Here is an 18,893-nt window from a genome sequence, read left to right as displayed (position 1 = left end):
TGTATGTTTCTGTGTATGTATTTACTTTTTTAAGGGTTGTTTGTTTGCGTATTGGGCCTGAATATTCATCAGTTTATTTCACAAATCTCTAAAAAAACAGAACAAGAAGCAAGTCCTACCATTTTCTAGCCATAATTAGTGTCTCACTTGGATAAGATTAGTCCATTTACTAAGGATCTAAATAGTGATATCTTGATAGAATAGGTTAAAGTAATACATAGCATTTTTGTCTCCCAGTAATGCAAGATATGCAACAGATCTCTTTAGTGAAAAGTACCAGGACAACAAGTACAAAAAACTACAGTCAATATGCTGAACTATAACTAGTGTCCCCAGGGACACTACTATACAAGTTATACTGTATACAGTAAAGCAGAACTTTGAATTAATTCTTTTTTTCCACCATGAAAAGACATAATTTAACCCATCAGTATTAACGAAATGTATGTGCCTTATCTCATTTACCTTGTTTTGTACATGAAGTATCGATGTGCTGAAGCTCAGTTAAGTTTACAGGTGAGTGTAAGTGTAGGGACGATGAGTACATCATGAGAATGAGAGTGTTACACCTACACCAAGCCTTGTAATTCTTATCTCCATATAATGTGAGGGTTACCCATTTGCTTATCACATGAAGACTGAAGCCTAAATTTGGTATAATTAATACTGCAAAAAGAAGTTACACGCCAATCTTGCCTAACAAGGAAGCCTAAGAGTGTGTAACATGGAGCCAGCATGTAGAAAAGGGAAGGAAATGAAATGTTTCTGCAATTTCAACATTTTTTCCATTCTGTGCCAATAAAACTAATACCTGTCACAGGTGCCACAAAAAAAAAAAAAAAAAAAAAAAAAGTTTTACAGCCACATAGCCACCAGCCTAGTGATTAGACAGTTCTGCTAATAGGCGCAATTGCCAGGCACAGGCGGCACCTGGATGGGTCTTGGCACCCTACGCGGGCAGGAGCCCTGATCCCGGGGCCACGGCTCTGCGGGTGGCTGAGCACCCACGGGCATCATCACACCATGCTGTAAAAATAAGCAGAGCATAGAGTTGAATGTGCATCTCCTGCTGCTGGGCTGTAAGGTCAGCATCTCTTGCTTTTTCTCCCCTCCCCCACTTTTGGTCCAGTGACGATTTAATTTTATAAGCACAGTAGAAGCACTCGGATGGGAAAGAGTGGGACAGGCTTTGTGGCAGCAGCAGCAGCAGTAGCAGTACAGGAATTTAAGTGTCCCACCTCCCCAGTCCCTGAAGGAAGGCAAATGCATCAGAAACAGAGAAACAGTTCTCAGATCCTTGAGACTTTGTGTCTTCAGCTCACCCGCTCATGCCTTTCACAGCTTTCCAGTTATTCAACATCAGCCTCATTACCATTTAAGTCATATATATCACTTGAGAGGTAGATTTCAATTGTACTAGCATCAGAACCTAGCAAACAAAAGAGAAAGGGCTCCATTACATTTGAAGGTATTTATTAAAAAAACCTTTTGTCTTTATCAAAAAGTATTTTGCCAATGTAGGGGTGTTTTTTTGTTTGTTTTGTTTTTTTAGTTCAAACATTGTATTGAAAGAATCTTGGTATACCGGCTTTTAGACTATAAAATCCCCAGGAAACAGGGAAAAAGCCTCCTTATCTAGCCTCTGCCTTATTGTTCTCTGTGTAATTGCATTCCTAGGGAATGGTTGACTGCATCACACCCTGACTTAGCAGAGCTGGGCTGTTAAACAGAGCACTTAGCATGACTGTGGGAATGTCTGTGATCACCGGCAAGTCATGTCAGGTGCCTTGAGCAAAGAGGTTGTAAGAAGAAGGCTGTGTCCTCTGTCACATGGAGGCGCGTGATTAGGGCCAGGGTGGGAGAAGCCCATTTCATTTCCACATAAAATGCAGTGCTTGCTTGAGTGCTTTAGCCTAAGGAGAGAGTTGCTCTTGATTTTTTTTTTTTCTTCCATAGAAATTCATTCAAGATCTGCTGCAGCAGGCCAAACATGAGCTGGTGCTATCATGTGGCTGCAGCTCAATGAATGGCTGCCAGTGTTTCACACTGGCATTCACCCTGGTACCAAATGAGGAGAGGACACAGCAAAAGCAACCCATTCCCCACAGCCGTGGCAGAACTCGCTCCTTACATTGCATGGACAAAACCACCTCATTGTTTTAAATGCCTGTCCTTAAAATCTTTTTTAATAAGCATGATAAATAAGGTCTTGCTTGTTTTATATATTCTCAAGATTTCTCAGGAGGGTGACAGATGTGTCACCAGGTATGAGGTTACCACTCCTGTCCAGAGGGACCTGGAGAAGAGGAACCTAAGGCCTCCATTTATGCTCTGTGTCCATCTCTGCTACACTGTGTGAAAGCATTAAGTAGTTCACGGAAGACGGAGGAAAGCTGGTGGAAGACTAGGCTAGGACCAGGCCACAAAGATTGTCTTCATTAACCGATACGCCATAGTCCTTCCTCCCCAGAAGAAGGGAATGCACTTTCAGCCATCACAGCTCTTTTACAGCCCTTAAATCCCATGCCCAAAAGAAGGCGTGGTTGGATGCCTGAATCCCACCCCAGTGCAACAGCAGGGCACAAAGAGCGCCCCACAGTCACACAGGGTACCTCTGCCCAGGGTCAACCTGCCTTCTACAGCACCCCATGTTTCCCCAGATTGAAGCACTGGCTTTGCAAAGAGCCAAATTTCACCTACAGAAATGCTGGAAAGTTTAAAAGACTTAGTTTAAAAGACTATGTTCCCAAAACATGATGAGCCCCAGACTCCAAAATAGGAAGGAGGAGCGCAAAGTCTTCTTATCGCGTTTCTTACAGGACAATTTCCACTAACGTAAGTGAGCTTGTCCCCTACTACTCCCTGCTGCTGGGTGACTGGAATGCAGTATTGCTGCTGATAAACCTTGGGCGTAATAATAAGGCCTGATGAGAAAAGTGTGATAAGATTCCCTTTCACTGTTAAAAAGAGAAGTGGAAGCCTGAAAGGTATTTCAGGCAGCAGATCTTCTCATTTATAAATGGATGATAAAGAATTCTTTCATACATCAGTTGTTAATGAATGTTATGTGGATTTCGCTGTTTTTCCACTATATTCAGGCAACACAACTTACTTTGTGGGCTTTTTTGGCTTAGACTTCTTTTTTTTCAACTGACTGGTATCATTTCACAAATTGACTGTGTTGTTTTTATAGAAATACTATTTTTACCATTGGGCCAGAAAAGAAAACCCAATTTCTTTTATTCAGGCTTCACAGGGCAAATGTACCTGTTGCCAGTTTGACATTTTATTCAGATTAAAAACATACCATCCTCGTATTTGTAAATATAAATGATATGATGATTTTCATTCAGAGGCCTTACAGAAACACACTAATACACATGGCTGCTGGAAATAGTATTTTCTAACCTTAACAGATTAGCATTTCCAGTTGGAATTCCCTTCCACTCATGAGTCTACAGCCATCAGCTTCCATCATGTGATTCAGGGCAAAACAACCTGCTCTCTGATTTTCCTAAGTGAATTCAGTCTCCAGATTCCTGAAAATGCTCAGACTAGGAAATGCCCCGTGTATTCTCCCAGCTAGGAAACAATAATGCAAACATCTTTAACTCCCATTAGCCTGTGTCTAATACCTGACCCAAAAGACCTAACAGCGCAAGGGTTAGAGCCCAGATCAGGTCCCAGAGGCCTTCAGTTCTTGCCTCTGATGAAACTGTCATTAAAGGTGACACCTGGGGTAGTTCCTGTGAAAAGCAGGCCTGCGTTCTGTGAACTGAATTAAAACTACAATCTGTTTTCAAAGAAGCCAACACACTGTGATCAGATGACAACTGGTTTTGATTCCCACTAAAGTAAAACTGGATTAATACCAGAACTTTAAGAACTGAAGCTCTTCTTGAGACACGAATGCCTCCTTAAACAAAGCCATTCCTTCATCAAGCCACCAGGTCTTTAATCTGTTTAACCAAACAAAATGGAAATGTGAATTCAAAATAGTGCTGAACATTTTCCTTTGTAAAAGCTACATTTTCTTCACAGAACATGTTCCATAAAAATGTACTAGAAGAAACTCCTTTTTGGGTGGAGAGCTAGTATCTGCTGGGGCAGAAAAGCAATCACTGTTAGTCAGACCATTTCTCTGTCTCTGCTAAGTAACTGCAGAATACTAGGTACTATCAGCCAAACTCATAAGCAGCAGTTGATCACATAGTGCTTCAGAGTGATCAAATCATTGAACTAGATTTTAGCAATCATTCTGACTTCTAGTGGCTGAGACTTTCTGTCTGCAAAATGCTTATCTTATCTAGAAGCTATCCAAAATATGTCCCTTACTCAGCGTCTGTAGGATATTTTTATTTTAGCAGGATTGCTCCTTTCACATCAGTCAGAATCACATCAGAAACTAATTCATTTGGGAGCGAGGGAGGAGAAAGTTCAGACACTTTCATTCCAAAGCCTCTGTCTCCTCACTCTAAACAAATAACGCCCTACCTGGGACTTCTCCCTCATTATCTTGAGTCCATATTAACTTAAAATAACATGCTCTTTGTAAACACCCACACAAGCTGGCATTCCTATTTTCTACACAGCTGTGCTACATTCACTTCATCATGTAAGTCCTGGCTTTCACACAGCCTGACTCCAGCTCTAACTACATGGACCAGTTCTATATTGCTCTAACTTCCCAGATACATTATAGCTTTTTCTAAAACTAAGGGTATATTAATGATTTGGGCACAAAAAGCACCTACTGTAATACAGATAACTAACAGATACCTTTTTTCTAGTATTTCTTTAAAACACTATAGTGCTTCCATCTCTCATTCTACTTGTTTTCTTGCTAAGACTCTACACTCTGCCAGTTGGGTCTAGTCTTGCTAATGGTACCCGAAAGAAAAAAAATGAGATAAATGTAGAGCTCAGGCACACAGTCCTGTAAAAGGAAATATATCTAACAACATATTAGAGTCACCAAGTGTTCACCTTTACTAATGCTTCAATAAAAATAATTGGCCGGAACATGCCTTATCCCATATTAATTTGTGTAAACAGTCGTGATGTATGAGGTATTAAAGGAGCCAATCAAATTTATTTTGTTTTATCAGCTAAATACTTCTCAAAACAAGCACTTTCCACAAGATACAAAGAAGCCTTAATTAATTTCCAGGGCTATAAAAACTCCTTGATACAGAAGACATTCAAATTGAGGTTTAGAGCTGAGCTTTCTACCTCTAAGACACAAATGTTTCTACGCTAATTAGAAACCCAGGCTTTTGTACATGTGGCTACCACCTTTGGGTCTCACTGATGTTTCTGTCATATTGTGTTTGAGCAAATTCACAAGGCCCTGTTGATCATGGGGAGCTCTGGGGATGTCACACAGTCCTTCTGCCTTTTAACTCTCACTCTAACCATCAAACGTGAAATGTCTTCTCAGGGCTTTCAATTAAACAGCACACACAAAAATATCCTAACACTTGCTGGTCCTTTCCATAGATTGATCTGTGTGAGTTTATGGGCCAGTAAGTCTTCTCTCTATGGCATATTTAAACATACCTAGCAGGGGGCAAGTGTAGACAAGTTAGGAAAACTGTGTAAACCATGGGGCTGCCACAGGTCTAGGGATGGCTACAGTGTTTTCTTTCTAGGTAGGATGTCTAGCTTTTTTTTTTCCCCCCAGGATTCTTTCAATTTGCATAGTGTGAGCACACCGCAGCTAGAGAGAGCTAGAAAGACAACCCATTCTTGTTAGCTGCACAGGAGAAAGCATTTTAGTTTGTTTTGGAGTTTTCTTTTGAGTGTAAACTCAAGTGTTTCTGTCACTCACTGAATTTTCTCATGCCTGAGAACTCCTGTTGGGGGAGGCTTTTGAAAACTTTACCTACAAACTCGCTAATGAATTTAGTTTGCTGAATGTTTAAGAGTTTGTTCAGTGAGATGGCAGGGGAGAAGCAGCTTTCCATAGAGCTCATAGCATGTTCTGATGCATAAACTGCATCGGAAAACTGATTCGAATGCAACCCTGGATTTGACTGTGCTCCCTATTTTATTTCAGCAAGACTGCCTCTCCTTCAGTTATCAGCTTCAATGTATGTGCATGCTTGCTCCTTAATGGATCAATGACCCAGACATCATCTGGCCATTCTTAAAATTAAATTAGCTATCATGTGGTTTAGTGATTTCCAGATGGAATTACAGCAGACTTGAGGATTCCACGAAAATCAAGAGAATTCTAGAAGCCTGGATTATTTTTCATCATGAATATACAATGATGATTTCTGAAAAAGTCCTGTTATACAAGGGGAAAAAAAGTAATCACATGTTAAGCATTTCACTTTCTCCATGTATTTGGTCTACAAGACTAGAGGAAGGGCTTAATGAGAGATGTACTTAGGATTTTGCTATTTAGACATATGGCAGACCTTATAAATATAGAGCTTTTGTATGCAAGAAGTCTACTTATTTAAGTAGTTTATTATTTTACTAATGCTCATATTTCAGCTTTGCAATTAGCCTGAACATCAGGCCAAATAAAATAGTAATTAAGTGTATGAGGCTGGCAGGTCAAATACAGCCCCATATACCCCCTTCCACCAAAAGAAAAAAGTTAGGCGTATTTAAGATAGTATTACAGGATATGAAAGGACACTTCCGGAAGTTTTCATCTTATCATTAAAAGGCCTATAAATAAGTTTGGGTTAACACAAGGAACACTTACAGGGTATGGCTGAATTTGATAACTTGGCTGGGAGTGCGATGTGGGGTGTTAAATACAGACAATTTAACTGCATTGCCCTGAGTGTGTGGATATCCAATTTATGAGATTCAATAGATTTGATGGCAACAATTTTCCGTCAGTGCTCGGATTCAACCATTCTTTTTTTTTTTAATTTATAAATTTTTCCCTTCACTGAGTTCAGGAGGGCTTTGTTATGCACTGATTTGCCTAAAATATAACAAACCAAAATTGACCATTGCTGTGCTCCCAAACACAGTGTTTTAGCTAAACATATTTTATTAGATAATATCTGATCTCAGTCCCCATTTACTTCTGCTCTAAGTCACATCTTGCTATTCCAGAGCAATATCTATATTCCAGCTCATAAACCGAAGAAGTAACTGTGAAAGAGAGTCCCTCCCATACACGATGAAAGTCACAGACTCTGGCTGCATTTATTGACTTGAGTATTGAAAAGATCTTACTCCTGTCTAATCCAAGCTATGTTCACAATACCCCTCAGAAAGCAAATATTCAGACTAGTGACAAGTACTTTCCACATTAACCAGAAACAGCCTGCCAGTATGCTCCTAAATCTAAGAGTACTTGAAGCACCCCTTTGTACCGTGTGGGAAATTATCATCACACCATGACTATACAGATATAAATCATCATATAAATGAAAACTAGGATGTTTTTCCATGTGCTGGTAAGTTCAAGGCTCCTAATAGCGGAGGGAGGGTTGACAGCAAATTGAAGAGGACAGTGTTTAGGCTGCTGTTAAAACTATACTGTACGGCACAATGGTGAGGACTATGGTCTTCTATTTATTATCTGTGTCAATGTTAACAGTTCATTTCCTTTTAACTATATATTTTATTAGAAATACATTCTAATGTTTTATCTGAGTAAATTATTTCTCTCAACCATATCTCTATCTTGCTGAACTTTTCATCTTAGAATATGTCCAAGAGGCATGCATAACTCTCATACACATCCCTTCAACTAACTTTGGTCTAATGCGGTAACCACAATAAGAAGGAATTAATTTCTGACTGCCCAGCTTTCAAAGGGACTACAGCATAACTACTCTGCATGCTCTCATGGATACTTTACAAGCTAATCTTTAGTTTGCCCAAGTATCTACATAAAGAGTGAGTAGTGTATTTGGATTAAAGCATACAGGAATAGTTATCTCTCTGAGGCTATGTCTGCACTAGTGGATATTGCAAATAGGAGCTAATCTGTTCAGTGACACAGTGCTGTGGACCTGACATCCACTACCTTTGACTTCAGCATTTGGGGGTTTTCTTTTACTTCCGACTAGATGTAGCCTGGGCCTGGGATGCCCAGGTGGCATGTTCTTGGTGACCCATGGACACATTTGGTTTCACCGAAAAGGAAACCGGTTCAGGGACTCTGAGACTGTCCCCCAACATGAAGCAAGCACAGTTCGTGGGGACAATCAGGAGATCCACTTTGAAAGCACACTCCTGATGAGGATAGACAGGCACCCTGTAATATTTGTAGAAGGCAGTCCTTTGCTCAAAATGGTAAGCAGTAAGGCAAGAGCAAGGTCTGGGTGAGGTGAAATCAAATGCTGTCATGGTTACAAATGAGCAGAGAAAATTATCACTTATTTAAGCTGTGGAAGTTTCGTATACCAGAGACTGAGAAAAGTGAGTAAGAAAACTCTTCCAACACTTATTTCTTGTCTAAATTAAAAACCATGGTCGGTTTCCTCGGCCATGCTCTATATCAAGTTCTCAGCATATCAGAATTAGCTTAGTCACCGAAACCTATGCCAAATGAGCATGTCTTACTTTTGTTGCCCAGTGAACCCTGATCTTTCACAGTGGTATCCCAATAGATTCATAATATATAAAAATACCCCACACATCTCAAGAACAATCTTGAAAACCCTGAGTCAGATTACACCCAGTGCTACATCCGAGAACAAAAGAGAAAGGGAGCAAAAGCACGCCTCCTGCGTGAGGGCTAACCAACGGGGCAGGCATGCAGGGCTGGGCAAAGCCCTTCCAGCATCAGGAGGCACTGAGCACTGCTTAGGGACTACTGCGTGGGCTGAGGGCAGCGGAGCTGGGATCGGGGCACAGGGACTGTCCTTGCCCCCATAGGCCCAGCAGTGTGCAAGTCCCTGGAGTAGCAAAAGGAATGAGGGATTAGTTGGTCAGTCGTCTTGCAAGGCCTCTTGGTATAGTCAGTCACCTCCTGAATGCTTTTATACTACATGATTACTTCTGTGAAGCCAGAGACTTTTTAAATTTTGTTTTAGGGTTTTGTATTTTGGCCCACACCCTAGCATCTGAAAAGGTTTACCAACCTCTGGCTTTTTCCTGCTCTTTTAAACTATTGTGATGAGTATTTCACTGAAAATGTGGACTTTATTTCATAAGAATCAATATAATCTGCTCCCAAAGTCCCTGTGCTTTGTCTTCACACGTAGCTAGGAAAGAAATTACTGTCTGTCCAGGCAGAGGACCAGAATTTCTAAAGAAAATACTGACTGTTAAAGATCTAGTGCTATGACAGTATTCCTGATGACTAGAACAGGAATAAAAAGCTATAAAACCACAAAGGTTTCTATACGGCATGATTTAAAAGAGTTCCTACAAACCAATCACAGTTCTCTAATGATCTTCCTAAGTAATTATGGGTTCACTGTTTAACAATTTTTTATCAATTAGTTCAAAAAGGCTATTTACTTAAAACAGCAAATCAATATTTTACATTATAGTTTCTGATAGGCTTGCTTCTCCAACCATCCTTGGACTCTTCTGAGACACACAGTAGCTTAAACCCAATGTTATTCGGTTATTTGAGCTTTCTTTAATAACATATTCATTTTTTTAAATAGCTGTGCCTGCAGTGGATTTGAAAAGAAGGGTGCAGACTTCCAGTGAAGCTGAGTCAAACTGAATTTGAACTGGGTTTAAAAAATACATTTTATTTTATGACTGCTTCTGGCTACATTCTGAAGGAAGGGAGAGGGGTTAGTTGGAGTCAAGTGGCTTTCACGTTACTCTCTGTCAAATTACTGTAAACAGCTTCCAGAACAATGAGTTTTAAATCATGCTAATTCTACTTCCAATATGAGGTTAAAAGCCTGGGGTAGACACAGTCATTATTTTTTTCTAATTTTCAATAAATTTGGGCAAGTATTTGGGTGTAAGTGCTTAGTAGCACTGTACAAACACAATATGTAGCTGAGAAAATAGAATGGATTTAATATCTCTCTGTTCAGCAACTGAAGATGTAAAATGGAGCACTGCTCAGAGAAGGGACTATTGATTCTATTTATTCTTTTTTTTAATGAGTGCTCATATCATCTAGATTTTTTTTGCAAAAGCTATCATCTCTTAATGCAAGTGTCCTCCTCAATAGCCATAGTCCTGTTAGACAACTACATATAAGGATCAAACTGAACCCAAACTAAAAAAAAACAGTTTGGAGGGTCAGTTTTGCCTGAAACAGTAGTGAAACAGAACCATTATTCCGAAGTCTTCAGAGAACCCAGGCTGTGTCTGATTTTTTTAAAAAAGACTTTCAGCTCCCTAAACAAAAGCAAACTGAAAATTAATATAAACAAGCTAAAAAGAGGACTTTGTCAGTGAGATTCTACACAAACAGTGTAAATCTGTGCTTCCGTCAAAGTTTGCTGTCACTAATGTTTGACCAGCATGTCAAGGATAGAAAGCATGTCTCAGAAATCCTAGAGCTGTAATTCTGGGTAAGGAGTTTCACGTTGAGCAAGGCAAGTAAGGGAACACATTTAAAAACCCAACACATGAACAGTGAATTTATTTAAACAAAAGACTCTTCTACTATATGGAGGTTACAAGAGAGGTTAAAATAAAATCGAGGAAAATGAATCATAGGTAACACAGACCCTTGCAGAGATACACCCCTGCTAAAAAAATGATCAGGCCTTTGTAACTTTCTACACATCCCCTATAAAGCAAAAGAAGACATTAACTTTAATTTCTCTCTGTCTCACACACACAAAAGTTGCAAGAAATGACATCAAACCATTAGGCATGTGCCTAATTCCAGAGTAAGTAATGGTTTACACAATGCCATTGTTTTATGAGTCTTGACAACAGGGGGGAGTAAGATTCATCTCTGCACCTATAAACTACCAACCCTGGTAGATGGGAGAGCTCCTGGTTAACCTGTCATCACCACTAGTGTTACCTTCAGACAACATGCTTATAGCTTCATCAGTCTGCTGGCTGTCAGTTGTCAATATCTTCTTTGAATCATGAACGTTGCTTTGGTAGTTCACTGGCGAGGGATAGGCATTTTCACCCACGGTTGATGAGGACATTGATTCCCACCGTATTTCTCTCTTTTGCCATTTCAGGTCCACTCTCCATCCTGTCCAGCCGTAGAAAGCTAACGTGAAGAGGAAGCCTTGCATCGGATTAAGAACGCCCTAGGAAAGAGAAGTGCAATAGCAGCTACAATTAGCAAGGCTGGAACTTGAATTCCAGCAAAATGCTTAGAGTGCATTAGCAACTTCCCTTACGCTGAACAATTGGTTTCCAAAGATGCCATTTGCATCCAGACAAAAGTATATGTTGTGCCTATTGTAGACACAAACAAATCAGAGTGAGATACCACAACCTGTTGTTTCAATGTACTGAGGCTATCCCATGAACACTAAGGCCAAATGGTTTTCTGCCATGAATTTCAGCTGCTCAGTTCCCCAGTGTGTTTTAACATTTCTCACAAGCTGTACACTTTTTAACTCACAAAAGCAAATATTATATTTTTCACTAGAAGCCAAGCCAAATATATGAGAGTAGACATTAGCATATACAGTCAGGTTTTTTAAACACTAGCAATTGATCTGTCTGGAATTGTTGCAGATTTCTGAGCCAGGGAGGATGTCCATCAAAGTTGAATGGAAAAAAGGGGAGATACACAAAAAAAAAAATCCCAAATGATTTCCAAAAAAATCATCTCTGTTCCCGCTGCCTTGGGATTCTTAGCAAGTAAATGGTTTTAGATGTTTCCATTTTTCTCACATGAAAACAGCAAACTGTTTTTACAGCCAGTTTAAAAAATAGCTCAGTTGCCAGACCTGACCTCTGGCTCTCCAGGTGAACAAGAGCAAGATCCCTGTCAGATGAATGAATTGCAATACTTAACCCTTTAATACAAAGTGGCACAAGAGCTTAATTACACAGAGTGTGTTCAGGCCTTACAGGTATTTAACAGCTCTAAAAAAAACTCTCTTGAAACAGGAACCTACGTTACCACCTCTGGAAAATCCATTGTCAAATATTCCAAAGGGATAAAAGAGGGTAGAGCACAGTTAGAGCCCAATATCTTATAGTTATCTTTTTGTTCATTGCTTTCAAGATTTTTCATGTATTTCCCCCCAAATAATCATCCATATATTATTGTATAATATGTAATTATGTTTTTATAAGTCAGCAATACAGAAAACCCTCATTACAAACAAAGAACTATCAGAAAATACCCACGTTTTGGGGGAACTGTCAGGAATCACAAGCTAAAACCTTGTAGTTTTTGTTACAGCAGAGGTTAGAAAGGTTAGACCCAAACTCATTATAATGGTCCATTCTGCACCTTATAATGGATAAGAATCACTCATAGAGAGAATGCATACTCTAGTAAATGGGAAAAAAGTTGGTCTTTGGTATGTTTTGGCTATGTTTATATGTGAAAAGCACTCCCAGTGACAGCTCCTACCTCTGTCTTACTTTCTGCTTTTCTTCCCTGATTTTTTGGAGCGAAAAGGTGTTTGTATTTTCAAAATCAAAAACCATACATTATACTGGTGCTGTTCCTCCAGCCTCACAAGACTGATTTCTGAGATTAAGAAATGTCATGGTTAACCTACCATTATAATCCATGTGATCAGAGCAGCACTTCTAATATTTTTCAGGGGTATTTCATTAATATCTGGCTGCATTTCAAGATAGAACAAAAGGATCTCGTTGACGATATTGGATGACCAGCTGTTGCGAAAGAAAGAAAGAAAGAAAGAGGGAAAGAAAGAAAGGAAGAGAATAAGACAATTTTACACACATATATATATGCCTGTGTCTTAAAAATAAGACACCAAAAATAAGACACTCACAGATAAAGAAATCAAATATATGCATATATGCTGTAAAAGATTGCAGAAACCCAAGCCTCTCTAAATATGCTAAAATTTCAGGTTAGAATAGAACAGACTTTCAAAACTCTGTAAAATAAAATAAAACAGCTAAAGCTGGACTTTAAAATCCCTGAAAATGCCAAAAAAATTTAGGAATAAATGTAATTTCTGTTCTAAAGAATGATGAGCATAATCAAACCTCTTGCTGTGAAAAAGACACTGTGAATATTCCACATTAAATAAGGGTTAAGGTAAAATGGTTATGACTTCTTAGGACTTCCAAACAGTCAGAGCAGTCTTTCTTCGTATTTCTACTGCAGCTTCAAAAAGCACCCATATCATACTTTCTAAAAGAGTTTATACATGTCCTTCCTATGGTTATATTTTTATCACAGTGTAAAACCTTCTGCTTTTCTCTCCCAAATCTGCAGGCCTCTATTTCATCCCATGTTGCCCTGCTTTCCTTGACTAACTAGTCTCATATTTGACCTTTGGAATGGAAATGCATGTTTCCTAGGGCTTTGAGATGGGACTGTCTCTGCACAGTGACCATTAAAAGAGTTTCAGCACTCTAAAGCTTATGTTTTATCAGAAGAACAAAATCTAAAACTAAAAGCATAACTATTTTAATAGGAAAACTCAGAATGAGATAGAATAGAAATAAACAAATGTCCCCACTACGTCTTTGTGGAATTGGTCCCTTCTTTGATGCTTGCTCCCAGCATAGCAAGCTGGCCACAATTCCTTCGATAGCAACTGCATTTTTTGTAGTCCCTCTGGGCTCTAGAATGAGGCTCTTTCTTTCTGTAACCTTGAAGCCTGGATATTGGAGCCTTGAAGCTCCTTATTAGTTCCAGCAATTTCCCAGAAAGCTTCAGGCTTGTTCACTGCCCTCTGTCTTTCTCTCTCCCTCTGGCTACCCCACCCTGCACATTAGAAAACTTTCTCCCAAGCCAAGCCGGCACGGTCATTTCCAAAGAAAAGAAAATAGTTTCCCTCCGGAGCACTCAGTACACAGCAGCCAGGACAAGATAAAAAGGCAGCCTTACTCCCTCCTCAGTCATTAAAAGCAATGTAACATGCATTAATGTATCTGTGTATTAAGTAGTTATATTAAGTATATGTTATTATTAAGTGTATATTAAGTACTGCTATATTAAGTAGTTGTACAGACTGCTAAATCTATCCAAGCCATTTTTCTTCTCCAGGGCAATTTCTTTCTTCTTCCTGTTGTTTGTGTAAACAGTAAACACTTTACAGCAGTGACTGCTTCTTGCTAGGTCATTGCATAGACCCCTGTAGACTGGATCAACACCCCTTCTGGTGCCTTTATTATTGTGCTATAATGATGGGATTGCAGTAGAAAACACTGCCTCCAGAAGAAAGCTCTCTGCTCAATTTTGTTGTGTGCATCCAACACCTTCAGTTCCAGTTATCACTCCAGAATTGTCTGCACTGAATTGCATTGCTAGAACAGAGATGCAAGGGATTTGGAGGTAAGGATGAGTACACTCCCTCCCTCCTCTTCTTCTTTCCTGCCCTACTCCAAAAGCCCTATTTCATGGACGAAGATGGAAGAATAGAAAAGAAATGAAATGATCAGAAATTTCACCCACAGCAGAGATGCTTCTTTTCTAGAGCATAACCATGGCAGTCCCTCTATTTCCAGCTGATATGCAATGCTTGTTTCACACACTTGTGATCTGCAGACTGTAGAGGTGATTGTGTTATATAATCACAGTCCGCAGCCTGAAGCCAGTCTTAGAACCATATATATTGTAGGTTTCCAAAGAAATGTTTCATGACAACAGTGTAGAGTGGGCTCTCAGAAGTCTTGAGCGCAGAAAGCTGTCTATCGGCCCACAGAAAGATGCTGCTGTTCCAGACAGCTATTCATTTAGGTTGTGCCCAACCATCTTTTTGCTGTTGTTTCTAGGGGTTGCTGTTTTCCCTGTTGCTTAAACATTTTTAGCATTTCCTTATTGCCTTGTTACATTAGTGCCTTGCTACATTAGTGCTTCAGTTAGTTTGTGAACTTGTTCCTTAGAAGCCTTCCCTTTGAAACATAAAGACTGGCCAAAAAATGAAACAACCCATCAGAGGCTATTCTTGTCCCTGACCGTCTCCAGTTGAGAAAAAGGCAATTCAAAACAAAATAATTCGCCACTTACCAGATAATGAATACCAGCATGATTTTGAAAAAGCGGATCTGGATCTCTGTTCCCAGGCGTCTTTCATTCTCTGTGTAAATTCCTTGTCTCCCTTTCAGTAAGGAGGCAACTGGGAAGTATACAATTGTGTTCATTAACATACATACATCTTGTTATTTATAGCACAGGGATCCAGAAAACAGATGTGTGCAAAAAGATATCAAAGGAAGAAATGGATTTATCCCTACACCAGTTCAGAAGCTGGATGGACCATCACCAAGCAATCTCACATGCAGCCTAATACTTTAGGAAACCAACCGTATCTATTATGAATTCCTAAAATTGGTGGTATTCCGCTATGTCTTCTTTCTTCTCTCAGTCCCACTGAAGATAGCAAATAGTTAGTATGGTCAGCATACTTTTCTTTTATAATTAAAAAGGTAGTGCCTGCAACTTTTATACGATGTGTGGTATAATGATAAATTATATGATGCTTAGGCTAGAGTAGAATACATTCTATCCTATGCTACACATTTCATTTAATTGTGCAATTGATAGAGCTATGGCTACACCTTTAAAACTTGTGTGTGACGTGTGTAATGAAGTGTGATGTCAGCAAAATAAACAGTTATGTCAGATGCTAGAATATACATACGTACAAATACAAATATATTCACTATGTATTTTCCCATAGACAGAATGTACTTTGAGAGATTATCCAGTCCATTCCCTGGCCCTGAGCATGACAATTATATCTAGGTGTGTTGTTTGTGGTCTCAATTAGCTTGCTGAAAAATGAGGACTACTCAAAGACCTCTCCAGGCAAGCTATTCCAGTGCTTCACCAACCCTTACCACACTAAAGTTTTTCCTGCTCCTGCTTTGACCACATTTGTTTAAGTTCAAGCTCAGTCCTTCTTTTACTATCCTCTACAGTCAAGGAGAAAAGACTTTTCTATTTTTAAGTCATAGTTACATCCTCACTTGGTCTTCTCTTTTTTAGACTATAGAATACATCATGAAGACTTTCATGTTTTTCTTATGTATTTTTCCTTTTCTCCATTATTGCTTTACTTAGAGAATGGAGTGAAACTACAGGTTGTTTGAGAAAACGGTTCTTGTTCACTTCAGAGCAAGGAAACATAAGATATCATACTTCAACCATACAGTGTTGCCACAGGCATATGGACACAAACATGGACATACTTAACATAAAGCACACACACATACACACATGTAGATACATATCACACATGTATGCACATTCATTATTTATTTTGTCACTGGAGACCTTTGCTGATGATTGCAGAAAATATATTGTCCTAGCTTACTGTATCACCAACACTTGCTCATCTGGGTACCAGTAACTTCAATTGTTAGGGGTTGAAGCATGATATGGAAGATAAGTTAACCAATTAGCAAGTAAGTAATTTCAATAAACTCTAAAAAAAGTCTGTGCATTCAAACCATACAAAAATAGTAGCTAATGCAGAATGCAGTTGCCGACTTAATGAATGTTTTTACAAATTGCAGAGGGTAACAGATATTTTTGATAATGAACACTTTATAGAATAAAGCTTATCGTTGCTTATAGAACATTTTGGTTCCAGGCTTTGGACTCATCCCTTACTTTCTTTATCCTCCTGTATGGAGTTATAATCCTAAATAAAAACCATTCTCCTGTATAAATTGGTGACTGCTCTCTCATGAATGAAATTCTTTGTTCAGGTTACAAGAATGATATAATACAATGATGCAACTAAGGGTTGTCTTTTTGGTATACGTACCAAGTGTTTAGCAAATTGGGTCTCTGAGTTAAACAAAACATATAGGAGGTACCACAGTAGAACTAATTAGCCATAATAAAATATTTCACAGATTTGGTCAACCGTTCCTTTGAAAATGGGTACTGCTGAGGAATGTAGGGTAGATTGGATGAAGATGAACTTAGAATATAAGGTCTTCTGTTGCTGGCTTTTTATATATCTAATGTGTAGATGGTTAGTATGAATTCAGGTACTGAATACACCTAGCACTCATAATATTACTTGCAAAGAATTCATTGAATCAGTGGCTTTTTCTTTTAGGCTCATTTCTTCAATGCACTGGATAGTAAATTAAATTGGAACGTCAAGGCCTCAACTGAGCTGTATTCAGCTCCAATTTGTTTCATAATCTTAGAATCAGGAGTAATGAAATTCTGATCATGTTTCATTATTTTTAATAGGGCTGCAAAGAAGCTAATTCAGCTATCAAATCTCGCTGTTATCTTTATAGCAGATAAAATTACATTCCAAAATCTAGGTTGGTACCATTACTGCAGTAGAGTTAAGCCTCCATGTTACATTAAAATACTTTAAATCAAGAGTCACTGTGTATCATAGAAACACCTTTGCCTGTCTGCAGTGGAGGTTTATAACAGCATAACTTGAGTACATGACCAAAGTGTGTCTCTAGGGCAAATTTCCCAGATAGATGGTATCTTATTACTTCAGTAGGCAATTCCCTCCCATTCTTTGCTGTATCCCTTAGGACTTAAAAAGGGGCCATTCCACATCACTCAATATATAAACATGGCTTTATACATTACTGTTATTTTGCTAAATAACATACTAATTCATGTTGGCCATTAGAAGCATACCTGCTGATACTGTCCTTCTAAACAGGATTGGGTTGACCACCAGCACTAGCAGGAGCGGGGTATAGGTTGTGATGTAATGCGGAATTGCATGCTCCAGGCCATTTTCACAACTGAAAAGAAATTATTCAGAGCTTGTTCACTTTTTTCCCCACATTTGATAGTTTTGGCTATTCTATCTATCTCAACTTTAACTTAAAAAAAAAGGAATTAAGTAAACAGATGCTAGACTTCTAATTCAGAGACCTTCACAGCCAGTTCACATGGGTCACAAAGTTGATTATTAACATGTAGCATCTGTGAATTTTTCTCAGTTTTAAAGGAACAAATACAAGGCTAAAACCAGGAGTGAGAGAACAGGAAGATGGGACAGGCACTCCCTGCTTGTGATGGCCTTGTTCAGCCCATTTTCCCTGACAAGGCCTTCATGAGCCCACAGCGGCTCATAGCAGAAGCTATATCACAGAGCTGCAACATCCCCAAGTGGCTGTATTGCCTGGCATATTTCTTCAGGACCCACCAAAAACCCAGGCAGATATTTGTAAGATTGCACTGACTCAGTGAGACATGCTTTCCCAAAGATTAAAAAAGTTAGTCCAATATTTACATGTGTGTCTCTAAAACTGACGGAAGGACATTCAAATGATCTCAGAGTGATATGATTTCATAGTCTGTTTCTAGACTCCTGCTTACCTGGAGAGAGATGGGTAGTAAAGCAGTGCAACTCCCTCCACACAGAGCAAAACTGCTAGGCCCCATGTCATCATGTGGTACAGGACAATTGTACTGGAAGCACACCAAACACGACAGAAGTTAAAGGCTATACCTTATGCTTTTCACATTGCAACATAAAAGTAGGACCCTCATGCAAATAGATCTTTACAGATAGGAAATGATGCAGAACCACACAGGCAGTACAGTAACTAAGGACAGCAGGTGGAGCAAAGGTCTCCTTCAGAAAAAGGGTAAGTCAAAGCAGTCATTCGGTCTTGCACAGAGCACTCTTGTGTCCCCTGCCTATAGCATGGAAAGCCTTTCTCTTATTCCCAAATCTCCAGAAGGCCCCCTGCACCTTTTCTTTCCCTATGGAGAGCAAATTAGGGGATGAAAAACATAAAAGAACCAAACAGTCACATAAACTACTGTTTGGTGGTTTGCAAATCATTACGTATAACTTTTATTCAGATTCAGCTCCTATCTTAGGGAGTGTCAGATCTGGCTGCATAGAAAG

General features: G+C 39.2%; 1 protein-coding gene across 6 annotated transcripts in view; it reads right to left on the bottom strand.

Annotated features, from left to right (window-relative positions):
* Positions 1-239: 239 nt before the first annotated feature.
* GPR143 (G protein-coupled receptor 143) overlaps positions 240-18,893 on the bottom strand; it is a 35,944-nt gene continuing 17,290 nt past the window's right edge. For 5 of the 6 annotated variants that reach the window (XM_064500740.1, XM_064500723.1, XM_064500733.1 and 2 more), the window contains 7 exons: positions 18,356-18,448; positions 17,666-17,775; positions 15,344-15,409; positions 15,047-15,155; positions 12,615-12,732; positions 10,937-11,177; positions 240-1,429 (listed from right to left, as the gene is read on the bottom strand). In XM_064500740.1, coding sequence (XP_064356810.1) covers positions 1,350-1,429; positions 10,937-11,177; positions 12,615-12,732; positions 15,047-15,155; positions 15,344-15,409; positions 17,666-17,775; positions 18,356-18,448 — 817 coding nt within the window. In that variant the 3' untranslated portion in view covers positions 240-1,349. The remainder of the gene's footprint in view (positions 1,430-10,936; positions 11,178-12,614; positions 12,733-15,046; positions 15,156-15,343; positions 15,410-17,665; positions 17,776-18,355; positions 18,449-18,893) is intronic. The other variant, XM_026117333.2, reaches the window with a different exon arrangement.

The sequence above is a fragment of the Dromaius novaehollandiae genome, chromosome 1, assembly GCF_036370855.1.
Source record: "Dromaius novaehollandiae isolate bDroNov1 chromosome 1, bDroNov1.hap1, whole genome shotgun sequence".
Taxonomy (NCBI): domain Eukaryota; kingdom Metazoa; phylum Chordata; class Aves; order Casuariiformes; family Dromaiidae; genus Dromaius; species Dromaius novaehollandiae.
This window is presented reverse-complemented; position numbering and strand designations above follow the sequence as displayed.